This window comes from Egretta garzetta, unplaced genomic scaffold (assembly GCF_000687185.1).
Source record: "Egretta garzetta isolate BGI_Z169 unplaced genomic scaffold, ASM68718v1 scaffold202, whole genome shotgun sequence".
Lineage (NCBI taxonomy): Eukaryota > Metazoa > Chordata > Aves > Pelecaniformes > Ardeidae > Egretta > Egretta garzetta.
Window position 1 is genome coordinate 1,485,952 of NW_009258891.1, and position 10,257 is coordinate 1,496,208.

Sequence of the window (10,257 nt, forward strand, 5' to 3'; positions counted from 1 at the left end):
CCCCAGCCCCCCCTGCTCGGTCACTTCATTTCAGCACATTTTATTTGTGAAGACAAAAAGGCAAGGAACAAACACAGCCATTGAAAAAACATGTACATCATGAGCCCGAAATAACTTACACTATTTACAGGAACACAGCGAGGTATAAAATATATGTACACGCCTTGTCCTCCGACAAACCCAGGCCGCTGGGCTGGGCCGCACAACCCAGCAGGAAAAAAAACCCTTGCAGGAGTTGGCCTCTGGAAAACAGCTCCAAGCAAGAAAAGGCACCCGCTGTGTGCGATGCTTGTGCTGCGGGAATGGGGGACGGAGCAGGCGCCGCGACGCTGCAGCCGCCCAAGCCCTGCCACAGGGCTGGACTGGGGGGTACTGGGTGGTCCCAGTGGGGGATGCGGAACAGCCCGCAGGTACCGGGGCAGAGCTGCTATGGAGGAGGGGGTAAGGCCCGGGGGCAGCGGGAAGGCGCAGGGCTGTGCTTTTCTTGGGGGGAGGCGCAGGAGGCCAGGCCAGGGCCTGGGGGGTCGGGGCTGTGCTGGGCTCCCTCCCAGTTACAGCTGGAGCACCCAGCAGCGCGTGGAGGGGCCAGGGGTTCCCCTCCCTTCCCAGGAGGTTGAAGGGGGCGCGGGGCGGGCGTGCAGCCTGCAGGACAGAGCAAAGCTCCGGTGAGCTCGCTGACAAGCAAGCGGGAGCCCTGCGGGGCTCGTACCTGGACCCCATCCAGCATGGGATAGGGGAAGGGCTGGGACAGGGGCACTGGGAGAGCACCCTGGGGAGCAGGCACTGGTTCTGCAGCACCAAGGCAGGAGGCAGCACCCAAGACCCCAAAGCAGCTATGCTCAGAGGGGGAACAGGACCCCGGTGCTGGCCAGGCTGAGGGGTGCACCCCGCGGGCCTGTCCTCTTGTGCCATAAGAGCTGGGGGTGCCAGAGAAGGGGGGGGGTGCCCCTCACAGTGGTTTGGGGGCCCAGTGCTTTCAGGCTCCCGGGTCATCTCCACCCCTTGTGTGCAAAGCTCAGCTCGGGGCCAGCACTACACCCTCCGCAGGGGCTGGAGCTGGCCCCGGGCTGCTGGGGGCAGGAGACCCCCAGAGCAAGAGTCAAGGCCCGGGGACAAAAGCATCACCCAGAGATTTGAGGCAGGGAAGGACTCCCTGGACTGCAGGTATCAGTCACACCCTTGGCACAAACCAAGGCACCCAAGGGCGAAGCAAAACGAGGTGCATGGTGCGAAGGCAGCTCCAAAGCGTCCCTGCGATGGAGGGACTGGCGGAGGGGCTCAGGGACCAGCAGAAGGGACAGCAGCGGGGCAGCAGTGCCAGCCCCAAGCCCCAGGGGAGCACCCCAGCACAGTGCAAAAGGATGAAACAGCTTCCTCCGGCAGGCCAGCAGCCCCCACCTCCGCCTTGGCTGTCCAAGCCCCCCAGGCCGTGCTCTGAAGGATCAGCGCCCAAGGGGCCACCCTTGCTCCCCCTCCGCAAGCTGGGACCTTGTGCTTTAGTGTTTGAGGGAACCTGCCCCCGCAAAGTGGCAGCGTGGCTCGGAGCTCCGAGCCCCTTCCCAACCCCCGTCGTGCCAGGGGAGGGGGGCACGGCCCGGCCTTGGCTCCCCAGCCCCGAGTAGGGGGGGATGGGGGGGCTCCAGGGTTACCCTGGTTTACTTTCAGTGCCTGGGACAGGATCTAGATTCAACTATTTGGGGATGAAAAATCAACCATCACATGCGAGAACCAGCTTCTCTCACAGACCCCTCCCCGGACAGAGGCGCGGGGCTGCTGCGCTGGGCTGCCACCAACGTACAGCAGGCTCTGGAAAAGAGGGACTAGGACCAGCCCATTCCAGCGAGGAGCTTTGCAAGGACATTCCCCAGGCAAAAAGGGCGTCATTGCATCCACAGGGAATGTCTGGGAGAGCAGAGGCAGGAACGCTGGCAGGGCTGAGCCTGCCAGAGGTCCCCTCCTTCTGAGGGACAAGAGGGACTTCCAGGCTGCAAATCAGCCCGAGACCTAACGGCAACAAGCCCAGCCTTGGTCCCAGCATCAGACCAGCAACGGGGGCAAAATCTCACTGTTGCGGCTCAGCTGGGGGCTCCGCTGCGCTGCCCAGGAGGCTGGGGGGGACACGAGGGGCGGCTCAGACATGCAGCGAGGTGGGGGTGAGGCCACGTGTCCCCAGGACGAATTCAAGTGTCAAAACCATAATAATAACAATAATTAGGAAAAAACTAAAACCACAAACTCCTACTCCATCCCCAAGACAAAACCCAGTGACGACAGCACCCAGCTTGCACCGTGAGGTAGCTAAACCAGATCAACACCCGAGAAACACTCTCCTGCGTGGGCAATACCAACCCACGCAGGCACTAAGATCCCCAGGACGAATTCAAGTGTCAAAACCATAATAATAACAATAATTAGGAAAAAACTAAAACCACAAACTCCTACTCCATCCCCAAGACAAAACCCAGTGACGACAGCACCCAGCTTGCACCGTGAGGTAGCTAAACCAGATCAACACCCGAGAAACACTCTCCTGCGTGGGCAATACCAACCCACGCAGGCACTAAGACATAGACACACACACACACGCACACACACACACACACACACAGAGCTATGGGATCAGAGCCATCCCTCGCTTCAAAGCCCCCCTCTCCGCAGGGGCAGAGACCTTGCTGCTGTGCCGGAAGGCGGCTCCCTCCACCCGCAGGGTGCCAAAGCCCTGAAGCCCCCTTGAGGTGCCGCTGGACATAGCAGCGAGGTGGATGCTCAGCATCACCCAGGATCGGCACTCGCAGCCCACGCACAGGAAGGATTTGGTGGCAAAAGGCAAGGCAGGGCTTCAGCCCAAGCCCCCAGGAGCAGGTCCCTCCCCGCCTTCGGCAGGGAGCAGTGAGAGGCTCAGGTCAGGCACCGGCAGCTCTTGGTGCAGACGCCAATGCACATGGCAGCCAAGCACATCCCCCCCTCTGGCAAAGCCAAGGTTAAACCGGCTCAGGAATGAGCAGGGAAATCCTCTCCAAGACAGGCTTGGGGGGCAACACCTCCTCCAGCCCCCCCATCTGTGCTGGCCCTGATGCTCTGTGCATTTTCGGTTGCCCCCCTCCAGTCCAGCAGAGCCCACAGCTGCTGGCGCCGGCACCACTTCGCCAGCTGGGCAGGGCTCCTCGCCTCGAGGCCACCACCAGGCCTGGGCTCTGCGGGGCTGAGGCACCATCACCAGGGACCGGTCACTGTCCTGGGCAGGTTCACACCCACCAAGGCAAGGCAGCAGGATGGGTCAAGAGGCGAAGAACAACCCCCATCAAATCAACAGAGATTCTCCTGCCTTTCAAGCTGCAGAGGAATTCCCGTGCTCCACCTGGAATGGTTTTAACGAGGGCTGGGGGCAAATGACCCGGGGCTGGTCCATGAGTTACCATGGTTGGACAAAGCAGAGGGGAAATGGTCTGTGCTTTACGGGGCAGGTCCTGGCGCCCCTGGCCTCTGAGGTTGCAGTTCAGTGCTGGTGGGATCACACGGAAAAATCCTTACAAATTGAGTTCAGACGCTGCTTCTTCTGCGATAGAGAGGAAGTGAGAGCACGTGAGGTGAGAGCACTGCTCCTGGGGTCTCCTTGGCCACCCCACAAGCTCTGCCTGGCCCAGGCCAGGATGGAGCAGGGGATGGCCCAACGAGCCAAGGGAGAGATGGAGAAAAGCTCCCATGTGAGGCTAGGGCCTTGCTAGCCCCAGCGCGGGAGAGAGGGAGGAGGGAACCTGGAGAAGCTGTGTCCTTGGGGACACACTTCTGGTCAGAGCCCCCAGCCTTTCGTGGAGGTTGGATTGTGCAAGATCATCCACTGCAGCATTGTCCTTCAAGCGTGGGGTGAATCGGGGGACTTGTGCGAAACCGGTGTGTGCAACCCCCTCCTCACCCCGCTCCCAGCATGGTTGATTCCATCCTGGCCTGAACTCCAGCTGCTCCATGCCTCAACCAGGCCCCCTGTGGCTCCTGGATCCATGGGGGCTGATGGGCCAAACCTGAGCTCCACCAGCCCTCTCCCTGGTAGAGGGCTCAGAGCAGAGCCTGGGGGAAGGAGTTACAGCTTCCAGCTCCCAGTGATGGCAAAACAAGATGGGCCACAGGGGTGGGGGTGACAAATCCAGCCTTGGCTTCTTTGCCCTGGAACCTCCACTCTTGCTTCATTTCTCCATCTCAAGGGGGTTAACATGCTGCAGGAACCCACCACAAAAGCCCTGCTGAGGGCCAAGGCATCAAGAGCAGGGCTAAGCAGCCCCTCCCCAGTGCAGAACAGGGTGGGCACACGTGGAAGAGCCCAAGAGCCATGGGTCAGCTGAGTTTACAACTGGGGTTTGGAGAACGTTGAAGGGAACTGCAGAAGGTTTGTCTGGAAGTTGCCTGATGGAGATCTTCCCAGGCTTGCCCTGCCTCCATGGCTGGGACATGGCAAAGGAGCTTAGAGACGCCCACCTCCAATGCCTGGGGACGGGTAGACAGAGGATGGGGAATGATGGGACTACCTGGAAATCCTTCTGCAGCCCGCTCCCAGCAGAGAGGTTGTCCCACGAGTAATGTCTCCATAGAAGTAGCCCCTCTGTGCTGTGGTCCTGGCCAGCAGACACCAAATGTCCTCATAGCCGTGGAGTGGAGAAAGACTCCTGCAGGATCCAGCCCCGGAGCCAAGAGGGACAGAAGCAGCACGTCACAGTGGAGCCCATGGTGGCAGGAGGGAATTGGGTGTCTCTGAGAAGGAGCCAAGGAGCCCTGAGCCCCAGAAGTCCTGGCAGGTGTTGCAGCAGGGTGGGTGAGAAGGGAAACAAAACATTTCCCGGTCACTGGAAAACCATCAAGAAACCTCAGCGGGAGGGAAGGTGGAGCTGACGGTGCCCCACAGAGCTGCCTCCTCGCAGAAGCTGGCAGTGCTCCAAGTACCAGGTGGGACATGGTCCACCCCGTTGGGTCAGGCACAAAGAAATCCCTGTCCCTGGGCTGAGCTCCTGTAGGTGACAGGGTCTTGACTGCAAGGCAGAGGTGCCCCAACCTTCACCCTCCTGTCACATCTTCCAGTCGTGCAGTTCCTAGTTCGACCCCGTGGGTAACCTCCTCCCGCTCCAGAGCTTCACTGTCAAGTCGCTGAGAAACAAAGGTGAGAGGGACGGCGTGACCCCGGGGCTTCCGCAGGAGCCTGCGGCCGCTGCGGAGAGGCACTGCGGAGCGACGCTGCCCACCCCCAGCCCATGGCAGCATGCAGCCCACCAGGCTTCCAGGCTCTTGTCTCTTGGCAGGAGGTTGCCCAATCTGTTTTGGGGAGCAGGCAGGCCCAGTGGGGCTCAGCCTCCAGCTCACCCCGCTGGCAGCAACTGAGGACAAAGGGAATTGGGGACCTCCAGGGCTGACCCCGACAGCAGGACGCCTGCACCCCCTGAACGAGCTCTGACCAGGCCAAAGTGGTGGCAGCGCAGGGAGCCCACCACCCACGCAAGCCACAGCTTCCACAGAGCTGCCACAGTAGATGTGGGCACTCGGCCAGGAAAAAAAAAAAAAAACCAACAAAAAAGCAAACAAACCAATGCAGGGGTATGGCTGGGACTAAGGGGCAAGTCACTGCTAGCCAAGATTTATCAAGTGGGGGAAAACGCAAAATAGTTTCATACCGTGAAGAAGCAGCTCAGACCAGAGAGAAAGAAAGAGAGAGAGGGAGAGGAGCAAAAGCAAGCGACAGAGAGAAAGACAGAGGGAGAAAGAGATGGAGAGAAAGAGAAAAGGCAAGAAAAGGCAGAAGAAGAGTGCATGAGCGAGAGTCAGAGAGAGCAGGAGGGTCAAGGCAGACTAGTAGCACGGCCCTTTATGGCAAGGACGCGTCGTGGAAGGCAAGGGGTGAGCCCAGGCACGTAATTCCATAACTTTACCCGGCAGTCACTGTGGCACAGATGGGAGGTGGGGAGGAGGAGAGGCAGAGAGAGACAGAGAAAAAGGAAGGGAGAAAAGGGACATGGTCGAAAAGAGGACATCAGAGTCTTGCTGCCAAAGAGCTCCCCAAGAGCAGCCGAGGATGCCCAGCCCCGGGGGAGAGGGGTCCCTGCGTGGGGGAAGGAGTGGAGGACTAGAAAGCTGCGAGACTCCCCCTTCCCCCCCACCCTGCTCCCCGTCCACTCAGCGCAAACCCACCCAGCCCGGGGACGACAGCTCAACCCAGGGGCCTCCCACCTCCCGGGGCTCTGGGGAGCAGAAAGCCGGGGGCTCACCTGGAGGCGGTGAAGATGTGCTTTGAGTTGGTGCAGATGGCGTTGATGGGGCTGTCGTGCCCTTTGATCTCCCCAACCGGGGTGAAGGTGTCCACGTTCCAGACTTTGATCATGCCTCCTCGGCAGGCACTCAGCACCATGGGGCGGCCGGGGATGAAGGCCAGGGCACAGACCCAGTCTTTGTGGGCATTGGGGATTTGCTGTAGGTAGGGACACAGAGCGGAGATCATGACCAACCTCAGCTGCAGCACCACCAGCAGCCTCATGCACCCAACCTGGGAGGCTCAGATCCTCACTGTTGCCCCAGGGCTGATCTGGGTTGTGGGGCTGGTGATGCAAAGTTAAGGGACCAAGGGGACAGATTCAAAAGTCAGGGCTTGGTTTGTCCCCTGGGCAGGAGACAACAATCCTGAATTCAGCGAGGAACACAACACCCAGCACTGTGCTTGATGCTGCAGCCTGGGTGCCAGGGGGAGCTGGCAACCCTGAGCACCACGAACTTACAGGGGTGCAGAGCTGCCCCGCACATGCACTGCCAGCTTCCCAGGAATGGGAGCGCCCTCCCTGGCCAGCTTGGTGCTGGAGACTGGCACCAGGTCCTTGAACAAAGGTCCCACCAGGCCCCCAGCCCCACGTCACCCCGAGGACCTGTGCTGCACGCTCCCCTCCAGACCTGGATAAGTTCCTGCTGCTCCAGATCCCATTTCTTTATGCCGTTGTCCCTGGAGCCGCTGAAGAGGACGTCTCCCTGGATGGCCAGGCACTCGATGCCGTCATAGTGAGGGGGCTCAAAGTTGTGAGTGGGGCCAATATTGCCCACCGTGCCCTCAGCAATCTCAAAGACCTGGGGGAAAAAACAGTGGGTGAATGACTCCAGACGGCACTGGAAACAGAGCTGACCTTCTCCTGGAGAACTTGGCCATCACTCTCTGTTTTCCAGGCTCAGGGCACCCACAGTGATGCTGGAACGGGGAGTGGGCATTGGCCAGAGGGAGGCTTTTTTGGGGCTGAGGTCTCCAGGGGTCCTGCCACTGCTGGGGAGCCCCCACTCTGCTGCACGTTACTCATGGTGAGCTTTCACACCCCCTCATGAGCCCAGCCAAGAGCTTACAGCAGTCAGCAGAGTGGGTTTCTGCCTCCCTCACCACCTCGCAGTCCCCCTTCACTCCCCTGGTGCCAGCTCCAACTCAACCTGCTACAAACCAGCAAAACCCTGGAAGGGAGAGGCAAGCTCTTGCTGTGCTGGAACCCTGCATGAGCAGGCGCAAAGCGTCTGTGTCGGGGAGGAGAACTGAGCAGAATGGGGCGAGCTGCTAATCTGGGTCAGCCTTAATGTACAAGACCCAGCTACAGAGCCCGAGGGATGAGAGAAATGCAAACCCATCTCCAAGGGTGCATTTGTGTTTTGGACCAAGCAAAAGGCAAGACTTGGGTTGAGGAGATATGCAAAAAGCTCACATGCAGAGGTGAAAACAGAATCTGGGCTCTGATTTCAGGAGGAGAGAAGAGACCTTAGGAGCTGCCAACACCTGGGCTTCCCTATGGGACACAGGGCCCAAGTTGGGGACACCCTCTCCAAGGAGGACATACCTTGACATAGTGATCTTTGGAGCCTGTGACCACCAGGTCATGGTTGCTCGCCGTCTGGTTTACCGTGAGACACATCACAGGCCCGATGTGGCCGCTCAGCTTCCCGATGGGCTGCAACCTGAGTTCAGTAGCACGGGTCAGCCACCCCTTCCCGGGGCCGAAGCTGCTCCCGGGGGCTCTCCCAGACAGAGACCCCCAGAGCCCTGGAGCCCCCCGGGGGGGTGTTGTTCCCTCTGGGGGACTGCGAGCAGAGACACCCCTCTTCCCAGTGACGCCGGGGGAGGAAGGCAGCCCTGGGGGACACCAACACCCGGCTGCAGAGCCAAGCAAGGGGGCAGGGGACCAGTGCCCACCTGGCCGGGAGGGGGGCAGGCGCAAAAGCAGGGGGGTACTGCTGCTCACCCCACGTGCCTTTGCCCTTCTCCTAAGCTCTGCCCAGCTCACAGACAAAACCCCCACTCCAAGCAGCCCCAACTGCTGCTCATCACCCCCCGGGCCACATAGGGAAGGGTCCTGAAAGTCCAGGAACCTTCTGTGGCTAAAAAGGCTTTCACTTTCCCGGGGGGGAGCCGCTTCAGGCCCCTCTGCACAGACAGTGCCCATAAGCTGCCCCACGCGCCCCAGCGCTGCCCCTCACCTGCTCAGCTCCCAGATGCGGACGGAGTTCCCAGTGGCAGCGTAGAGCGTGGTGCCAGTGGGGTTGAGAGCGATCTGGTTGATCTGGTGCTCGCCCTGCACGCTGGTGACAGTGCGGGTGGTGGTCCCGGCACACGCGTCCCCGGAGATCACCTGCCCAGAAGACCTGGGGGAGTGGGGGGGGGGATGGGCGGGCATCACCATCTCTCTGGCCACAATGGGATCAGCAAGATCTCTGTCCCCTAGGCCGGTGCCCTGCTGGCAAAGGGAGCCAAGGATGTTGGGGGTGCAGATGAGACGGAGCACCCTGCCCTGGTTTCCACCTGGGGGCTGCCCTTCTGCCCTCCCATTCCCCCTTGCTTCCCGCAGGAAGAGCTGGTTTGTGCTGGCAGCCAGCACGGGGAAGCAGCGGCCCTTGGCCTGTGCAGCGAGGCAGAAGCACCTTCAGGCCAAGGTAGGTGAGCTGAGGGTGGAGAAATGACCTCTCCACCGGATCAGGCTGGTAACCCTGTCCTGCCGTTCTCTCCTAACATTTGTGCCCCGCTCCAGGCTGGCAGACACAGCTACAGCCTGTCCATGCTCTTTTCTGGTCCTCAGACCTCTCATAAAGATCTGTGTTTCCCACTGTCGAGCCTGTAACTCCGCCGTGATGCTGGCAGGGGCCATGCCTCCTCCACAGAGCTGCTGGCTCTCTTGGCCATCCCCAGATTCAAATTTCTTCAAATCTCTTTACCCTGAGCGTTCACTGCAGGAGGTCCCCACGGGTCCCCTCACCCCAAGCTCTCTCCCAACCTCTGTTCCCTAAGGATGCAGCACTGCAAACTGGCACTACAGTAGCTGGCACCTGGTCCTGCCCCAGTATGTCCTGGGACTGGCTTTTGCAAAGCCAGAGATGCCCAGGGTGCCCGGGGTCCCCCAGCTCTTCCCGCCTGCCACGTACGTGAGGGTGCGGATGCACCGGGCCGAGTCCCGGATGTCCCACACTTTGATGTACGACGTGGACACGGTGAACACCAGTCCCGTGTGGCTGCAGTACTTGATGGAAACCACGTTGTTTGGGTGACCCTTGAGGGAAGCAATTTCTTGGCCCGTCACTAGGTTCCACATTTTGCAGCTCCGGTCTGCAGGACGAGAAACGTGCCCAAGAGTGTCAGGCTAGGAGGGGTCCCTCCAAGGGCACGGTGGCGGGGGGGCAATCCCCCTTCTGAGCATTGCCTCCCCCCACCCACAGGGCCAGAGGAAAGGAGCCAACCAGCCCCAGAACTGGGGCAGTGCAGGGCAAGGCTCAACGCTGAGGACACGAGAGAGGCCCAGGAGGAACCAACCCCACGGTGTCCGGCACTTCACGTATTCCCCCATGCCAACCTGCTCCACAACATCTGCAGGCCAGCGCCCCCATCTCTGTTCATCACGCACCTTTGGACCCAGTGAAAAGCAGCTCATCGGTGGCATCCAGGCAGAGCACAGGCTTGGTGTGTCCTTCTGCCACGGAGACGCACTGCAGCGGGGCTGTCCGGGCATTCTTGGTGCCACCCACCGGGTTAATGACGCCCCTTGCATGGGAAAGAAAGAACAGGCATGGTGGGGGGGTGTGGAAGGACACCGCACTATGCAGTCCCAGGGGCGTGGGAGAGCAAGAGCTGCCTCACCCCAAGCATCTTCCACCGCCCGGCAGTGCAACGGGCCCCTCCACCTGACCCCAGCATGTCTGAGCAGGGGTCTTCATGGAAACCCTGGGAATCTCCCCAGGAGCAGCCCCTGCCTACTGCCTCTGCCCTAGCTACGG

General features: G+C 60.5%; 1 protein-coding gene across 1 annotated transcript in view; it reads right to left on the minus strand.

Annotated features, from left to right (window-relative positions):
- Nucleotides 1–2,433: 2,433 nt before the first annotated feature.
- The window catches only part of KIF21B (kinesin family member 21B), a 47,267-nt gene continuing 39,443 nt past the window's right edge, over nt 2,434–10,257 (minus strand). Inside the window, exons 29-35 of the mRNA XM_035889744.1 lie at nt 9,888–10,024; nt 9,412–9,592; nt 8,473–8,637; nt 7,836–7,953; nt 6,919–7,089; nt 6,246–6,445; nt 2,434–5,133 (exon numbers count right to left, since the gene is read on the minus strand). Of these exons, the coding sequence (XP_035745637.1) occupies nt 5,079–5,133; nt 6,246–6,445; nt 6,919–7,089; nt 7,836–7,953; nt 8,473–8,637; nt 9,412–9,592; nt 9,888–10,024 (1,027 nt within the window). The 3' untranslated portion in view covers nt 2,434–5,078. The remainder of the gene's footprint in view (nt 5,134–6,245; nt 6,446–6,918; nt 7,090–7,835; nt 7,954–8,472; nt 8,638–9,411; nt 9,593–9,887; nt 10,025–10,257) is intronic.